This window comes from Vipera berus (assembly GCF_964194415.1).
Source record: "Vipera berus genome assembly, chromosome: 15".
Taxonomy (NCBI): Eukaryota; Metazoa; Chordata; class Lepidosauria; order Squamata; family Viperidae; genus Vipera; species Vipera berus.
Genome location: NC_138218.1, coordinates 2,885,675 through 2,904,699, shown reverse-complemented (window position 1 = coordinate 2,904,699; position 19,025 = coordinate 2,885,675). Strand labels below are relative to the sequence as shown.

General features: G+C 48.5%; 1 protein-coding gene and 1 long non-coding RNA gene across 3 annotated transcripts; one reads left to right on the top strand and one right to left on the bottom strand.

The window, feature by feature from the left end:
• Nucleotides 1-1,412: 1,412 nt before the first annotated feature.
• LOC308674980 lies at nucleotides 1,413-11,282 on the bottom strand. 2 transcript variants are annotated; one of them, XR_014028015.1, is made up of 2 exons: nucleotides 8,734-11,282; nucleotides 1,413-6,251 (listed from the first exon to the last, which is right to left on the bottom strand). It is a non-coding gene; the product is annotated as an uncharacterized lncRNA (long non-coding RNA). The 2 variants fall into 2 exon arrangements; XR_014028016.1 differs by having other exon boundaries at nucleotides 1,413-5,387.
• A 3,968-nt stretch (nucleotides 11,283-15,250) lies between these two features.
• On the top strand, nucleotides 15,251-18,746 carry LOC308674962 (uncharacterized protein). The gene is made up of 2 exons (XM_081339869.1): nucleotides 15,251-15,303; nucleotides 15,534-18,746. Exon 2 carries the CDS (start codon nucleotides 15,621-15,623, stop codon nucleotides 17,718-17,720), a length of 2,100 nt encoding a protein of 699 aa, XP_081195995.1. The 5' UTR covers nucleotides 15,251-15,303; nucleotides 15,534-15,620; the 3' UTR covers nucleotides 17,721-18,746.
• Nucleotides 18,747-19,025: the final 279 nt, after the last annotated feature.

Here is a 19,025-nt window from a genome sequence, read left to right as displayed (position 1 = left end):
TCCTGAGCCATATAAATCTGTTGTGAAAAGATACAATTTCGGCCAGCTGAAACTTTAGCATGTACAATTGAAAAAGTCCTTTGCTATTCAGCCTGAGAGAGTGCCTTGTTTTGCAGTTAGAAAGTCACAAGCACCTAGAATATTACAAGGTTATCATAAAAATATTAAAGTTATGAGAAAGAGCAACCAAGTGCAAGAAACCCGTTGCTTGGCCCTCAGGAAGGACTGTATTCCTGCAACACAGAGGTCTTCACAAGAGGCAAAGGTTATGGCCCGCATAAGGAGAGACAAGGGTAAATTGACTCATTAATTGATTCAGTAATAACCAAGAGTGCAGCTTGTTCTCTGTGTAGAAGGAGGGAGTGTGCCAAAAGGTACGGCACTATTTCAAGGGGAAAATTAACCCAGGAGAGAATGCTCTGATTTCTAGGCCCATTTCAGTAGTAGCTTCTGAATCTCAAAATGAAATCTCAGCAATGAGAAGACATTGTGATATGAGTTTGTGGAATTGAATACACTTCTACTCATAAGATTTTGTACTCCTTGAAAAGTGTGTAAGATTCAAATTCAACTATTGGGCATCACAGAATAGCAGAATTATTAAATAGAGAGTAACAATAAAGGGAGCAGTACAATGTTGTCACACAAAGGATGAGATGGCAATGAAGGGTAAGTGTTCACATCTCCCAAACTCTAGACCAGACATGTCAAACACAAGGCCCGGGGGCCAGATCCGGCCCGTGGTTTCATGCGGCCCGCGAAGCCATCCTGGAAACAGTGAGGGAACGGCCCCCACTGCCTTGGCCCTGGCCCAGAGACCTTCCTTCTGCCAGAGACCCCCAGATCTGTCCCACTCCTGCCCAGGCCCCCATAGGCACCCTTGATGCGAACGATGTAGAGCTGGCCACGCCCACCCAGTAGGCCATGCGCACTCTAGCCACACCCACCTGGTAGGCCACACCCACCCAGGCCACACCCACCCAGCCCCCTGAGGGCAACCGCAATGCTGATGCGGCCCTCCATGAAATTGAGTTTGACACCCCTGCTCTAGACATATGGTTTTTCTCCTGTATGAATTCTTTGATGTTTACGAAGACCCCTATTCTCAGTAAAGCTCTTTCCACACTGGAGGCATTTATATGCTTTTTTCCCTGAATGGATCCTTTGATGTACATAAAGGTTGCTCCTCCGACTGAAGCACTTTCCACACTCCAGGCATTTATTTGGTTTTTCTCCTGTGTGGATCCTTTGATGTAAATAAAGATGTCCTTTTTGTTTATTGTTATCAGAAGGGATTTATACCCTCTTCCAAGTCTTGGAATAACACAGAACATAGACGTATATACACAGATACTAGTAAAACATTCATTTAGACATATGGCTTGTCTCACAAGAAGCAAGGAAATCAGGAGTTGACTCCAACCAAGACAGTTTTATAGAGCCCTTTAACCATCTCCCATTTTTCTCACCATTCCAAGTCCAAGCTTAATGTTCCAAATGTACAGATATATATATATATATAACAAAACAAAACACACATCAATTTGGAGTTTGAAGCCAAAACAAGCTTCCCCTTTTTTAATTAAAAGAGGAACATTTATGGTTACTTACAATTTATCCCACCAACTTCAAAAGACAGTGGGGAAAGACTAAAAGGAAAATTGAACCTGGGATCTTTTGTAGGTGTGAAGTGGGAGGTGTCCTCACCTCCCACAAAAGAATCAAATAGTCCAAAGAGCCAGGTTAAGACAGAAGACAGTTATAACACTTTCCTTGGGGCTTGCTGCCTTGTGATAAAGCGGCTGCCAATAAATTGGTTTGATAAAAGGCTGTTCTGATATCCTGTAATCTGATAACAAAATCAGGATACGGCTCAGTAGCCTTCTGCCTGATGTTAGAGAAGGCTTGATGAGGTTTGCCAAAAACAGATACTTTTCCAAATGCTTGGTAAGAAATTTGTAAAGTAGCAGCTGGTAAAACAACTTCAGCATCAATGGAACAAAGGGACCAGACCCGTCAGCAATTTCTTCTACATTCCCCCCCCCTTTTGCTAATTGTTCCTTTAAAATTTGCCTCTTGGGGGTATACAATGACTGTGAAGAAGCAGAAGAATTAACCTCTTCATGAGGAGCTGAAGATCCAATTAAAGATAACTTTGGAGGGGAAAAAAATATTTGATCATAATTAGGTGGAGGTGTTTATTTTATTTATTTATTTTAATTCCATTTATATCCCGTCCTTCTCCGAAGACTCAGGGCAGCTTACAAGCTTAGCAGTTGCGGTCAATTGCTGTCCTGCTAAAGCATCAGAGCCAAATTTTTCCACTGCTTGACGGCATTGAAACCATAGATGTAATATCTCAACTGGAGCCCAAGGTTCAAGATGTAAAGTATGCCGTATCTTTACCCAGTCCTGTAAACGGAGCGTCCCTCACTCCGGATACCAAAGACAATTTTTCCCTATCTCTCCTATGAGCTTCCTTATCTCTGCCACAGGTGCTTTAAGCCCTGAATTTTGTAGCAGGAAGGTAAATTCCTCTACACATTGTTGCTGCTGATGAGATAGATTGCAACCCGTACTTACCTCTGTGGAGTCCCGTAGGACGAAGGTACCTTTGGGGTCTATTCCAGACGAAGGTAAATATGTTGAAAGTTACTCCCCCAGAGGGAGGTTCCTATTCCAAATCTCTTTTTAAAGATTTATTGTCCCTGTTCGGGGGGGGGGGGGCAGATGTGGCATTCAGAGACCAGTCAGCGCAGGTTGTCCCAAATACGTCTGTCTGCCTATGCAGAGTTTATTGTATTTATACAGTTAACAAGCAGGAAATTACACACAGCAAAAGCATTGTTTATTGCTGTACTCCCCAGTCAATCTTAGAGAACATCAAAACTTCCCAAGCCAGGGCAGAGTCTTACTTATCTAGCTAGTCCTTGGCAAGGCTAATTGGAATGAGCTCATAGACATGGGAATAACAAGATACTGACGCAGGCAGTGTTCTGCGCACATCCCTTCATATCCTTGACCTCCATCTCTACAAACATGGAGAATACAGTACAAAGGGATGTTACTTTTTCTCACTCAGTATTTGCATGAAATGTGCTAATCAACCTGGTACCTCTTCAGTCTCCCAGGGCTGTATTTAGACAAATGGAAAATATGTTTGTACATGATGGGAAACAGGGAGGGCGAAATGACCTATGACGAAAAGCCCAGAAGCCCAGAATTTGTTTCTACTACAGGCACCATTTGCTTCAATCTGATGAAGTTGAGGATCTTTCCTTCCTAAGGAACCCAATTGAGGTAGGTCAGACACCTAGATTCTGCCACGGCACACTTGTCCCAATTAGAAGATCATTTAAAGGGAACTTATTAATCTCACAAGGAGGTTTCCCTTAATGAAAAGAGGAGCACAGGACACATACAGAAGAAAAAGTACAAAAGAACAGTTGATTGGACTGAACAAATCCTGTTAATCGCATTACTAAGCACATTGATTTGTGCTTCTTAGATTGTAAGCTGCCTTGAGTCTTCGGAGAAGGGCGGGATATAAATGGGATAAAAACAAAACAAAAAACGTGGACAGTAAGTTAAACATACCATAATAATATAACCATTTAAAACCATTGCATTAAAAGGAGAATGTTCGCATGGGAAAAGGCATCATGAGCCACAGAAATCTGTTGTGAAAAGATACAATTTCGGCCAGCTGAAACTAGCATGTACAACTGAAAAAGTCCTTTGCTATTCAGCCGAGAGAGTGCCTTGTTTTGCAGTTAGAAAGTTACAGGCACCTAGAATATTACAAGGTTATCATAAAAATATTAAAGTTACCAGAAAGAGCAACCAAGTGCAAGAAACCTGTTGCTTGGCCCTCAGGAAGGACTGTATTCCTGCAACACAGAGGTCTTCGCAGGAGGCAAAGGTTACAGCCCACATAAAGAGAGAAAAGGGTAAATTGACTCATTGACTCAGTAATAACTAATAGTGCACTTTGTTCTCTGTGTTGAAGGAGGGAGTGTGCCAAAAGGTATGGAAGAGGCGAGAGTCCAATTTCAAGGGGAAAATTATTTCCAGGCCTATGGAAAGAACCGTGGGCACAATGGAAATTGCTGTTTCTTCAGAACATTCCAGTAGCAGCTTCTGAATCACAAAATGAAATCTCACCAATGAGAAGAAATTGTGATACGAGTTGGTGGAATTGAATACACTTCTACTAATAAGATTACATACCCCTTGAAAAGTGTGTAAGATTCAAATTCAACTATTAGGCATTGCAGAATAGTAGAATTATTAAACAGAGAGTAGCAATAAACGGAACAGTAAAATGTTGACACACAAAGGATGAGATGGCAATGAAGGGTAAGTGTTTACACCTTCCAAACTCTAAACATATGGTTTTTCTCCCATGTGAATTCTTTGATGTTTACGAAGACCACTATTTTCAATAAAGCTCTTTCCACACTGGAGGCATTTATATGCTTTCTCCCCTGAATGGATCCTTTGATGTACATAAAGGATGTCCTGTCCCAGTGAAGCTCTTTCCACACTCTGGGCATTCATAGAGTTATGAAGGTGTCCTGCCTGACTGAACCTTCTTCCACACTCCAGGCATTTATGTGGTTTTTCTCCTGTGTGAATCCTTTGATGTCTATAGAGATGGCCCATCTGAGTGAAGCTCCTTCCACACTCCAGGCATTTATATGGTTTTTCTCCTGTGTGGATCCTTTGATGTTGATAAAGGCTGCTCCTCTGACTGAAGTTCTTTCCACACTCCAGGCATATATGCTGTGTCTCTCCTGAGTGGATTTGATGAACACGAAAGGTGTTCCTATCACTCAACCTCTTTGCACACTCAAAGCATTCATAAGGTTTTTCTCCAGTGTGGATCCTTTGATGAATATGAAGGTTTCCATTATCAGAAAAGCTCTTTCCACACTCCAGGCATTTATACAGTTTTCCTCCAGTGTGGATCCTTTGATGTCTATAAAGGGTGCCCCTCACACTGAAGCTCTTTCCACACTCCAGGCATTTAAATGGTTTTTCTCCTGTGTGGATTCTTAGATGCCTTTCAAGATCTCCTTTTTTTAAAAAGGATTTTCTGTAGCGTTCTCGGCGGGTTCCCGATCAAATAAGGACAGCAGCCAGGGATGTGATCAGCTGTTTTATTACATCTCCACAGGAACAACTTAGCCCGCTGTCAAACCTCCCTTTTATACCTGAGCTGGCGAGCCTTCAGCCAATCCCCCCCTGAGGATTCTTCCGCCGCTTCTGACTTTGACCAATCCGCAGTGAGCACGTGCGGAGCTGTCAGCTCACAGCTGTTTATCGGTAGCCGCATGTGGAGCTGTCAGCGGAAACTGCGTGCGGAGCTGTCAGCTGTCAAGGAACTGTCAAACTTGCGTTAATCATTAAATGCTCTTTTAACTCATATATTACATCCCTTCCCCCCCAAAAAAAATAATTAAACAGTTAACTTATTTACAAGGTCTATTGTACAATGTTCTTTTTTAGCCGGACTCTTGGCTCCCGGGCAATACATAGTCTTTTAGATATGCAGGTGGTTTTTTTGCTCTGATGGAGCGTCTTAGGGAAATGTCAACAGTATTTCCCCCGGAGTCTTTATTGCTTTGGTGGTTTGGAGCAGCCCTGGGTTCGGCTCCTAAGAGAGGGGTTTCCTCAAGGTCTGGGGGATTTTCCGGTTCCTCTTGCTGGAACATCTCCTGGGTGCTGGGGTTAAGGGCGTCTGGCTCTCGTGAGACTAGTTGCTCCTCAGGGGCAGTAGGATGGTTATTTGATCCTCTTTTCCTTAACTGATCTAAATATCGTCTAAGCTGACGGCCCCCTTCCACCTCAACCAGATATGAGATAGGCCCTGTGTGAAGAACAACCACCGCAGGTAGCCATTTGTTTCCAAGTCCAAAATTTCTGGCCCACACATAATCCCCAGTGTTAAAATGTCTGGAAGGGACTGGGAACTCTGTCTCAGCTGCCACCCTGTCTGGGTGCAGCCTGTCCAGTTTTGTGACCAGGCGGCGGCCCCAACGTAATTCAGTGGGGCTTTTGCCAGTGGCTGTGCAGGAGGTAGAGTGCTGGGCTAATAGGAACTGTGCCAGACGTTGGTGCCAGTTGCCGGAGATGATACGTCGTAATGCGTCTTTCATTGTCTTGACCATGACTTCTGCCAGGCCGTTAGTGGATGGCCGGAAGGGAGCCAAAGTGATATGTTTAATCAAGTTGCCCCTGGTAAAGATCTGGAAATCAGCAGACGTAAATTGTGGCCCATTGTCAGAGACTATGATATCAGGGAGACTGTGCGTAGCGAAGAGCCCCCTTAGCGCTTGTACAGTGCTAGCTGTGGTTAGGCTTTTGACTGGGATGACCTCTAGCCACCTTGAGTAACTATCTACTATGATGAGGAATAGTTGTCCCTGGAAGGGTCTAGCAAAATCAACGTGGATCCTTGACCAGGGGTTTTGAGCTGCTTCCCACTTATGCAGGGGTGCATGTGGTGGGGCTGGTCTGGACCGTTGACAGGGGTGACATCCGGCTACGTGTTCCTCTATGTTTGTCCAACCCAGGCCACCAAAGGTAGCTACATGCTAATGCCTTCATTTTTACTATGCTTGGATGACCTTCGTGCAATGCTAAGAGGGCTTTGGCTCTGTGTTTTTCCAGAATGACCACCCTGATCCCCCATAAGACACACCCAAGGTGTGTGGATAGATCATTTTTCCTAATGAAATAGGCCTGGAATTCAGGCCCTGGACTCTGGCCTTACCAGCCAAAGGTTGTCCATGCTAATACCCTGCTAAGGACTTTGTCTTTGATTTTTGCTGAGGCAATGTCCTTTACTTGCAGGGGGCAATCAGGCAGTTCTTCTATGGCCAAAATTTGTCCCCCAGGTGTCGGGTCTGGGTCAATATTGGGTAAGGGCAGCCTGCTTAAACCGTCAGCATGACACATTTCCTTGCCTGGTTTGTAAAGTAATTTGAAGGAATATGCTGATAAAAATGTAGACCAGCGCAGGACCCTTGGGGACAGAATTTGAGGAGTCTGTTTATCTATGGTAAATAGTCCCAATAAGGGTTTGAGATCTGTAAAGATCGTGAATTCCCTGCCATATAAATAATCGTGGAATTTTTTTACCCCTGCAACAATGGCTAATGCCTCCTTGTCAATCTGGGCGTAATTCCTTTCTGCCTTAGATAATGTCCTGGAGTAGTATGCAATTGGTTTCTGGACTCCTTCTTCTAAATGGCTTAGTACAGCACCAACCCCGTAAGGGGAGGCGTCACAAGCTACACAGACTGGTTTGTGATCATTATAATGGGTGATTGTTGAATTATTGGATAATAATTTTTTTAGGTCCCTGAAACAGCTTTCATGGAGAGGTGTCCACTTCCAAGGGGTTTTTTTATCCAATAGTCTATGTAGGGGCACTGCTCTAGCTGATTTCATGGGGAGGAAGGTGTGATAAAAATTCAAGAGCCCCAAGAAAGCTTGTAGTTCTGCTTTATTTTTAGGTGTTGGGGCCCTTTTGATAGCTAATACCTTAGATTCAGTTGGATGGATTCCTTGAGCATCTATCCTATACCCCAGGAATTCAGTGGATGTCACTCCTATTGAACATTTTTCTTTTTTAAGCTTTAATCCAGCAGCACGAAATCTGATGAGCACCCTTTTCAGTCTTTCTGCTAATGCCCCTTCGTCTTCACCTGCGATCCTAATGTCGTCAAAGTAAGGACACACCCCTGGGATGCCTTTCAAAGTTCGCTCCATGATTTCCTGGAAGATACCAGGACCAACAGAAATGCCAAACTGCAGTCTGTGTACTTTGAAAGCCCCACGGTGTGTCACAATCGTCTGCGCATCCGCCGTCTCCCTGGTAACAGGGAGCTGCAAGTAAGCATGCGCGAGATCTAATTTTGCAAAGATGGCACCGGACTGAATCACGGAGAGGACATGCTTCACTGTGGGGACAGGGTAAGCATGGGGGTTCAGGGCGCAGTTGAGGGTGGCCTTATAGTTCGCGCAGATCCGCACCTCCCCGTTAGGTTTAACACGGGTGACAATTGGGGTCTCCCAGGTTCCCCCTTCCACGGGTTCCAGAACTCCTAGTTTTACAAGGCGTTCCAGTTCGTCCTCAATTTTTTGTTTGAGGGCGAATGGAACCCTTCTGGCCTTAATTCTAACTGGGAGGACGTCAGGCTTTAATTTTAGCTGTATTTCCACAGGGAGCCATCGAACACGTCTGCAAATTGTTTGCAGACGGATTCGAGGCTTTTGGCCTGGGCAAAATGGACTCCACCCAGCCATATCCCCAGAGCCTGAAACCAATTGAGTCCTACTAAACTGGCCCCTTTCCCTTGGGTGACTAATACTTCTAATGGTCCCTGGAATCCCTTGAAGCTAACTGTTAGTGTAGCAATCCCCTTCAATTTAAGCAGAACCTGCTGAAAGTCAGCTAATTTCATATTGGTGAATTTTAGGGGAATCCTCTGCTTGCTGTGGCCACAGATTGTGTTATATGTCTCCGTTGAAATTATGGAGACCGAGGACCCAGAGTCGACCTCCATTTCACAAGGGACTCCTTGCAAATGGGACTACTATTTTTATCTTGGGCCTCAGCAACTGGTGGATATTTAATCAGCTGTCTGGTTTCCCAAGCCAATGAGTGGTCTGGACTAAGGGCCAGGGGGGCTCGACGCATGGGGGGGTAGGGTTTTGTCGTACCTGGCAGGGATGATTCTAGGTCATTGATGTTCCCTCGGTTCCGGCTTTGACAGACAGTGCGGATATGCCTGGTCTTGCCGCACTTGTGGCATTTCTGAACCTGCATGATGCCCGTGAGTGGGCTGCCCCACAACTGGCGCATCTCTGTCCTGAACTTGTTGTATGGGGGCTTGGGTAGTTCGGTGTCTGCGGCCTGTTTGGTCTTCTTCTGGCGCTGCACTGTGCCTGGGTTTTTTTGAAATTTTGTTGGATTACATCGACTCCGTTGTCGGGTTCAGTGGCCTCTTCGTCGCTTTCTGTAGAATTATTGTGGTGGATTGACCCGTTGGGCCCGTTGGTGGGCTGATCTAGGGTCTCTTCGTGAGTAGTGTCGTGCGCTCAGATTTCACTTACGACCTCTGTTAGGCTCATTGTTGGTTTGGCAACAATTTTCCTTTGTAGCCGCTTGTACAGGAGTCCTAGGACGATCTGGTCCCGGAGCCTGTCTTCCAGGTCTGGAAAATGGCACAAGCGAGTGGCATGTCGCACAGCTGCGATGAAGTCGGTTGTGGCTTCGTCGGGACGTTGGGTCCGCTGGGCGAACCGCAGTCTCCAGTATAATTCAAAGCGCACCGGTATGAAATGTTTGTTCAGTAAGTCGGTCAGCTCCGCATATGGGACAAAGTTTACTGGGACCGGGTTACACAGTCCAGCGGCGATGTAGACAGCTGGTCCGCTGAGGCAGAGTAAAGCAGCAGCCTTCGAGCGGTCTTTCACTATTTTGTTGAATAGTAGGTAGCCTTCTACCTGCCCCAAGTGTGATTCCCATCGCTCTGGGTATTTGATGTCAAATTCTCTGATCTGTCCCAATGAGGTCAAGTACTGCTTCGTGGATTCTTTGGGGTTGATTATCCCCAGTGACTTCAGCCAGTGACAGTCAGCTCGTGACTTCAGCTCAATAGGTAGCTCCATGAAGCAGTACCATCCTTGTCGCCAGATGTAGTGTTCTCGGCGAGTTCCCGATCGAATAAGGACAGCAGCCAGGGATGTGATCAGCTGGTTTATTACATCTCCACAGGAAAAACGTAGCCCGCTGTTAACCACCCCCCCTTTTATAGCTGAGCTGGCGAGCCTTCAGCCAATCCCCGCCTGTGGATTCTCCCGCCGCTTTTGACTTTCACCAATCCGCAGTGAGTGCATGCGGAGCTGTCAGCTCGCAGCTGTTTATCGGTAGCCACATGTGAAGCTGTCAGCAGAAACCGCCTGTGGAGCTGTCAGCTGTCAAAGAATTGTCAAACTTGCGTTAATCATTAAATGCTCTTTTAACTCATATATTACATTTTCCACATTCTGGGCACCAATATTTCTCTCCTCCCTCCTGGATTCTGTGGTGTTTCCTGAGTCTCCCGCCTCTTCTGAGGGACCCTCCGCCCTCCAGGATCGTTTTGGGGTCTCCACCCGTTTCCTGCTCCACGCTTCACCCTCCAAGTGGCCTCCTTTCACGGAGTCCCCTTCGGCCCATCCCTTCCGGACCTTCCCCGCCGTCTCCTCCTGGGGCTCCTCCGCTGGGCCTCCTTCCTTTCTCCGCCGGGCTCACCCGTCCTCCTGCAAAAGCGAAGGGGGAGAGGCGGGTCATGGCTTTGTCCCTTCCCCGGAGGGGAGCCCCAGCCCCGCCCGGGGAGGAAGGCCGAAGTCTCAGCCTCTCAGTAAGACTTTCTGGGCAGGCCTCCCTCCCAGCGCCCCTCCCGCCAGACCAGGCCTCAGCCTCCCCTCTCCCTCCCTCCCTTCTTTGGCACAGAGCCTCTTGTACTGCGACTCCCGGCATCCCTTGCGCTCCCGGCGAGTTAATTAGGCCGCCCTAGTTCTTTCCCTTTACGGAAGTGGAAGCGGAACCTCTGAGTGCCCTTTCCTCTATAAGCTCCGCCTGTTCCTCTTAGGAGTCCTCTTGCCAATCACCGTCCGCCCCCGAGTGACCAATCTGCGCCCTTCTTCCTGGTATCAGCCAGAAGGCGCCTGCGCAGTATCGAGGGGCGTGCTAGACTCGGCGCTGAATCAATTAAGCGCCTCAGTTTAATCCCAGATGTGCACGCCCTTTTCCTGGAAGCTCCGCCTATTTCTCTACAGGGACCACCCCGAGCTGTCCTCCTGCCAATTGCTGCCATCGCCAGAGCGAGCAATCGGCCTCCTCCCTCCTTGAATCAGATGGCGCCTGCGCAGAAGCGGTGGAAGTTTTATTGCTGGGGCGGAGATGAGGGGAGGTCGAAGCCTCCAGAAAGGGAAACCTTTTCCTCCGTCGCCCCCCCCAAGTGCGCCCCTCTCTCCCCGGGAAGCCTGGCCCGGGACCCTCGGCCTTGGGGGGCTCCCCGCATTCCATGCACTCCCCAAAAGCTGGAGGGATTCCTGCTCCTGCTGCTCTCAGGCTCCAGCCAGCTTCTCCTTGGCTGCGAGATCCGATGCTGGAGCCCAGCGACGCCCTCCAGGTGCTTTTAGACGTAGGCAGGACGTTCTCTTACCGGCCAACAGAACAACCGAGCTGGAAGGCACCTTGGAGGTCTTCTAGTCGAGCCCCAGCTCCAGCAGGAGACCCTCAGTGATTCCAGACAAGGGGGGATACGCTGGGTATGGAGGAGCTGGGAGGTTCTTTACTGGCTTCTACGTTCTGCTTTTATTAAAGAGTGTGGTTGTATGAATGTAATGCATGCCTACCTGCCCCTGGCTAGCACCTGTTATTCGGTAGAACTCTCCTAAGATTTTTATCATCAGTTCTGATCAAAGAAAAAGGCTGAGTTTAATAAACAGTGGAAGAACTGCTGTTATTCTCTGAAGCTCTCTAGACCCTTTGATTCGATAACCCTGTCCATAGAGGGCTTTAAAGCAATAAGACTTACTCTTTTTGGTGCCCTTCTGTTATGGCTTTCTAAGGAAGAAACAGTTTATTGCGGCAGGGCAAGGCGAAGTCTGGAAAGCCAGCGCAGAGCAAAGGGGATTCTTTTCTTTTCTAAGAATGCATCTTTGGCCCATTTGGTGCCCATCCTGTCACCACCAATATTACTAAGTTGGTTTTCTTTGCAAATCTTAATTTTTCCAATCTTATTTTCTGAAAAATGCAATAGTCTGGTAGGACAGGTAACCTGGAAGACACCAACAATGAGGGTGTAACTGCTTTCGGCTACCCACAGCTTCTGATTAAATGTCCCTAAAGAATTTTCAGGGTCACAAATTCTGCTTTTAACAGAGCACCTTTAAATGTCAATCAAGTTGTAGGGGGTGGTGTGAGCCAATAAACTGTGGGGAGCCCCCTCTTGTTCCACACTCCCCTCTCTTGAATTGCATTGTGTGAAGGGGCTTAATTTCCCGACGCCACATCAAGCAACGAGATGGTTAGGTGGCTCTATCCACTGACTGACTATTCAGGGACAGAAGAGAGGAAGAGCAGCTTTTTAGCTCCTCTCTCCCCGTCAGAAGGCAAGGCCAAGATGGGCCTTTCTGCTCTCTGGGATTACCGCAAACTGCGCATGAGAAGAATCCCAGTAGCCCTGAAGCCATGGCTGAGGTGAGACCCCAAGCACAGTGGTGGGAGGTTTGCAATCAGACCTGGAAGGGACCTTGGAGGTCTTCTAGTCCAGCCCCCTGCCTGAGCAGGACATCCTATACCAGGGGTAGGCAACTTTGGCTCTTTTATGACTCGTGGACTTCAACTCCCAGAATTCTTCAGCCAGCATGGAGGAAATTTTGACCCCTTTATGTCTTGTGCACTTCAACTCCCAGAACTCCTGAGCCAGCATGGGGGAACTATGGCCCCCTCATGACTCACAGACTTCAACTCCCAGAATTCCTCAGCCAGCATGGAGGAAATTTTGCCCCCTTTATGTCTTGTGCACTTCAACTCCCAGAATTCCTGAGCCAGCATGGGGGAACTATGGCCCCCTCATGACTTGTGGACTTCAACTCCCAGAATTCCTCAGCCAGCATGGAGGAAACTTTGGCCCCTTCATGACTCGCGGACTTCAACTCCAAAATTCCTGAGCCAGCATAGGGGAACTTTGGCCCCTTTATGGCTTGTGGACTTCAACTCCCAGAAGTCCTGAGACAGGAATTAAGTGCCCCAGTTCTGTTTGATCCCGGAAGGTGAAGGCCGGACTTCTCTGCGCGCCCTTTTCCTGGGAGCTCTTTCGCTTGAAGGGACCGCCCCTAGGAGTTGTTATGGTAATCGCCGCCCTCGCCAGAGCGACCAATCGGCCTCGTCCTTCCATCCATAATCCATTTGGCGTCTCCGCAGTAGCGAAGGTTTTCTTTTGGAAGGGGAGCGAGGGGCTCCCTTTGATCTTTGGGGTTCCATCTTCCCACCCCCCCTACCCCGCATCCAGGCCGGCGGAGCTGACGGGCCTCCCGGGCTGTGTCTCTCCCCAGGCAGGGCAGGGGGGAGTTGGGGGGGCGCTTCCTCCCTTATTCCTCCGGGGGCCCTCCGGCCAGGCCCCCCTGCAGCCCCCAGGCAGCCGCCCTCCCGGGCGGGGGTCAGAGCAAATGGGGAAAAGGGCGGGGGAGGCGGCAGAGCAGCCTTCCCATATCTGGGGGGCGCCCCGAGGAGGAGGAAGCCGAGCTCTTCCCCAAAGCCCCCCCGAAGGCGGGAGAAGGACGGAGGGAAAGCGAGCAGGGAGGAAGGAAGAATTTCCTGACAGGGAGAAGAATTAAGCAGTGGAACTACCTGCCACCAGAAGCTGAACGTGCTCCAACACTGGAGGTTTTAAAGAAGAGACTGGACAGCCATTTGTCTGAAATGGTGTAGGGCTTCCTGCCTGAGCAGGGGGTTGGACTAGAAGACCTCCAAGTTCCCTTCTAACTTACTCATTTATACATACATACAACTTACAAGGTCCTTCCAAGCTCTTGTGATACTGATCTAATGAATGATCCCGCCTTTCTTGGGGGTTTGGCTCATCGGAGCTTCTGCCTCTCCATTCCCTTCCTCTGCATTCACATTGGATCCTCCATGCAAGGGAGTGGGGGGGGTTAGGGTTTCCTAAGATGTGGACCGGCGTGGGTCCTGACACCTGATCAGGTCAGCCAGGCTGTTGCTTGGAAGCTGCACAGCAGGTTGTTGGAACTGATTTCCTGGGTAAAGGAGGAACTTTTCCCGGGGTATCCAGCAGGGGTGGTGGTGGTGGAGCAATCTTGGATTTGCCTATATGAAAAAAGAAAAAAACCCTCAGGGGGCCACGAACACACCACCAGTGTTCCTGGCGTTTGATAGAAAGCAGCGGAAATTGGAGAACAGCATTTCTCTGGCACTGAAAACTTCTTTTTTGCCTAGGCATATAATATAGCTGATGCAAGTGACTTTAGGCAAACAAAGCGATTCTTGGCCAGGAAGGCACAGATGGGGACTTTGGAGCTATTTCCCTCCGCACCAGCTCCTGTGTTCTGGCCCCCATGGTCCAAGGGCCCTTGCACCTGCTGAGGAACCACCAGAGAGGTCAGGGGAGCGCTTTGAAGGACCCAACTGCCATCCTTACTGTGGGAGCTGCCAAAGCTGCCTGGGTTCTTGAGATGGAATTAGATCAGAGCAGCAGCTCTGCTAACAGCCATCAGGGGGCAGCAAAGGACCAGACTTAGCGCCATCTGCTGGCCCTCCCTGAGATGCTCAGCCCCAAGTTTTCTTTGAAGGGCCACTCCTAGCCTGCATTCCTGCCAAGGGGGTGGGGCGCTGGGTCTCCCCAGATTAATGCCTCACAACCACCTGCCCAGGTAGTCTGCCCAACATGCTCTAGAGCAGGCATGTCAAACTCTGCCTCTCCATTCCCTTCCTCTGCATTCACACTGGAACCTCCATGCAAGGGAGGGGGGGCAGGAGAAGATGGAGTCGCAGGCACTGTTTGATTTTGAAGATTTCTATTCCAATGATGTTTTTTCGAAATGTTTTTCCCCTGTTCTGCCCTCGCAAAGTGGAGGGAGGAAAGGGGGGAGGACGAAAGGGAGGAGACGCTGCCAGAAAATGGCCCCGAGGACCACCTTCCCAGCCTCTCGGGGTGCGTCGTGCCGTATAACATCTAACGCTGCTGCCCCTTTGGGGCTTCTTTGAGAGGAGGTTGCAAGATTTGGCTTTGGCTAATCTAGTGAAAAGAAGAAATAAGGGGCTCCCTGGGGGGAGCCTGGCCGGAGCCCCCCCCGAGGAATAAGGGAGGAAGCGCCCCCCCAACTCCCCCCCGCCCTGCCTGGGGAGAGACCCCGGAGGGGGAGGGAGGGACGCAGACGCAGCCCGGGAGGCCCGTCAGCTCCGCCGGCCTGGATGCGGGGGGGGGGGCGAAGGGGGGAAGACGGGACCCCAGAATTGTAGCAGAATTCCCCTTTGCGGCGGGACAAAGACTGACTTCGCTACTACGCAGGCGCCATGTAGCTGATGGATGGAAGGACACCGATTGGTCGCTCTGGCGAGAGCGGCTATTGGCAGGAGAACTCGTAGGGGCGGTCCCTTCAAGCGAAAGAGGAAGAGCAACCAGGAAAAGGGCGCGCAGGGAACTCTCGCCTCCACTTCCGGGAACGAATCGAACTGAGGCGCTTAATTGACTCGGCCGCGGACTGGCTCGGAGCCAGGTAGGGCGCAAGGGATGTCGGGAGTTGCAGTCCGAGCTCTTCTCTGGCGGAGAAAGGGGGGAGGGGGGAGCCCGAGGCCTGGTCTGGCGGGAGGGGCGCTGGGAGGGAGGCCTGCCCGGAAAGTCTCACTGAGAGGCCGAGGCTTCGGCCTTCCTCCCCGAGCGGGGCTGGGACTCCCCTCCGGGGAAGGGACGAAGCCTTGACCCGCCTCTCCCCCTTCGCCCCTACAGGACTTCGGGCGAGCCCGGCGGAGGAAGGAAGGAAGGAGGCCCCGCGGAGCAGCCCCTGGAGGAGACTGCGGGGAAGGCCCGGAAGGGATGGGCCGAAGGGGACTCCGGGAAAGGAGGCCCCCTGGAGGGCGAAGCGGGGAGCGGGAAACGGGCGGAGACCCCGAGACGGGCCTGGAGGGCGGAGGGTCCCTCAGAGGAGGCGGGAGACTCTGGAAACGCCACAGAATCCAGGAGGGAGGAAAGAAATATCAGTGCCCGGAATGTGGAAAATCCTTCAAAACAAATACAGTTCTTAAAAACCATCTAAGAATCCACACAGGAGAGAAACCATTTAAATGTTCTGAGTGTGGAAAGAGCTTCAGTCAGAGGGGAAGCCTTTATAGTCATCAAACAATCCACTCAGGAGAGAAAGCACATAAATGCCTGGAATGTGGAAAGAGCTTCAGTCTGAGGGGAAGCCTTTATAGACATCAAACAATCCACTCAGGAGAGAAACCACATAAATGCCTGGAGTGTGGAAAGAGCTTCAGTCAGAGGAGAAGCCTGTATGTACATGAAAGGCTCCACTCAGGAGAGAAACCATATAAATGCCTGGAATGTGGAAAGAGCTTCAGTCTGAGGGGAAACCTTTATAGACATCAAAACATCCACACAGGAGAAAAACCACATAAATGCCTGGAATGTGGAAAGAGCTTCAGTCAGAGGGGAAACCTTTATAGACATCAAAACATCCACACAGGAGAAAAACCACATAAATGCCTGGAATGTGGAAAGAGCTTCAGTGTGAGGGGAAGTCTTTATGTACATCAAAGGATCCACTCAGGAGAAAAACCACATAAATGCCTGGAATGTGGAAAGAGCTTCAGTGTGAGGGGAAAACTTTATAATCATCAAAGAATTCACACTGGAGAAAAACCACATGAATGCCTGCAGTGTGGAAAGAGCTTCAGTCAGAGGGGACACCTTCATGTACATCAAAGGGTCCACTCAGGAGACAAACCACATAAATGCCCTGACTGTGGAAAGAGCTTCAGTCAGAGGGGAAGCCTTTATGTACATCAAAGGATCCACACTGGAGAAAAACCATTTAAATGCCTGGAGTGTGGAAACACCTTCAGTCAGAGGGGAAGCCTTTATGTACATCAAAGGATCCACACTGGAGAAAAACCATTTAAATGCCTGGAGTGTGGAAAGACCTTCAGTCTCAGGGGAAGCCTTTATACACATCAAAGGATCCACTCAGGAGAAAAACCATTTAAATGCCTGGAGTGTGGAAAGACCTTCAGTCTGAGGGGAAGCCTGTATATACATGAAAGGCTCCACTCAGGAGAGAAACCACATAAATGCCTGGAATGTGGAAAGAGCTTCAGTCTGAGGGGACACCTTTATAGACATCAAAGGATCCACACAGGAGAGAAACCACATAAATGCCTGGAGTGTGGAAAGACCTTCCGTCTGAGGGGAAGCCTTTATACACATCAAAGGCTCCACTCAGGAGAGAAACCACATAAATGCCTGGAGTGTGGAAAGAGCTTCAGTCAGAGGGGAAGCCTTTATATACATCAAAGGATCCACTCAGGAGAAAAACAATTTAAATGCCTGGAGTGTGGAAAGAGCTTCAGTCACAGGGGAAGCCTTTATGTACATCAAAGGATCCACTCAGGAGAGAAACCACATAAATGCCTGGAGTGTGGAAAGAGCTTCAGTCAGAGGGGACGCCTTTATGTACATCAAAGGATCCACTCAGGAGAGAAACCACATAAATGCCTGGAGTGTGGAAAGAGCTTCAGTCAGAGGGGACACCTTTATAGACATCAAAGGATCCACACAGGAGAGAAACCACATAAATGCCTGGAGTGTGGAAAGAGCTTCACTTGGAAGGAAAGCCTTTATGTACATCAAAAGATCCACTCAGCAGAGAAACCACATAAATGCCTGGAGTGTGGAAAGAGCTTCAGTCAGAGGGGAAGCCTTTATGTACATCAAAGGATCCACTCAGGAGAAAAACCATTTAAATGCCTGGAATGTGGAAAGAGCTTCAATCGGAGGGGAAGCCTTTATGTACATCAAAGGATCCACTCAGGAGAGAAACCACATAAATGCCTGGAGTGTGGAAATTGCTTCAGTCGGAGGAGCAACCTTTATGTACATCAAAGGATCCATTCAGGGGGAAAAGAGCTTTACTGAAAATAGGGGTCTTCGTAGACATCAAAGAATTCACACAGGAGAGAAACCATATGTCTAGAGTTTGGAAGGTGTGAACACTTACCCTTCATTGCCACCTCTTCCTTTGTGTTTCACCATTTTACTGTTCCCTTTATTGCTACTCTGTTTAATGATTTTGCTATTCTGCGATGTCTAAGAGTTGAATTTGAATCTTACACACTTTTCAAAGGGGTACTTAATCTTATGAGTAGAAGTGTATTCAATTCCACAAACCCGTATCACAATTTCTTCTCATTGGTGAGATTTCATTTTGAGATTCAGAAGCTGCTACTGGAATGTTCTGAAGAAACTTAGCAATTTCCATTGTGCCCACGGTTCTTTCCATGGGCCTGGAAATCAGACCCTTCTGGGTTAATTTTCCCCTTGAAATAGGACTCTCGCCTCTTCCGTACCTTTTGGCACACTCCCTCCTTCCACACAGAGAACAAACCACTCTTATTACTGAATCAGTTAATTATTACTGAATCAATTAATGAGTCAATTTACCCTTGTCTCTCCTTATGCGGGCCATAACCTTTGCCTCCTCTGAAGACCTCTGTGTTGCAGGAATACAGTCCTTGCTGAAGGCCAAGCAACGGGTTTCTTGAACTTGGTTGTGCTTTCTTGTAACTTTAATATTTTTATGATAACCTTGTAATATTCTAGGTGCCTGTAACTTTCTAACTGCAAAACAAGGCACTCTCTCAGGCTGAATAGCAAAGGACTTTTTCATTTGTACATGCTAAAGTTTCAGCTGGCCGAAATGGTAACTTTTCACCACAGATTTCTGTGGCTCATGATGCTCATGATGCCTTTTCCCATGCGAACGTTCTCCTTTTAATACATTGGTTTTAAATGGTTATGTTATGTAATGGGATATTTAACTTACTGTCCACGTTTCTGATTAACAGGATTTCTTCTGTCCAATCAACTGTTCTTTTGTACTTTTTCTACTGTTTGTGTCCTGTGCTCTTCTTTTCATTAAGAGAAACCTCCTTGTGAGATTTATGTTGCCTTTAAATGATCTTCTAATTTGAACAAGTGTGCCGTGTCGCAATCTAGGTGTCTGACCTACCCCAACTTGGACCCTTACGAAGGAAAGACCCTCAACTTCATCAGACTGAAGCAAAAGGTGCCTCTGGTGGAAACCAGTTCTGGGCTTCTGTGGTCTTTGTCACCTGTCATTTCCCACCTTCCTGTTTCCCATCACGTAGAAACATATTTTCCATTTGTCTAAATACAGCCCTGGGAGACACTAGATTGAGATTTGATAAAAAGTTACCCCTA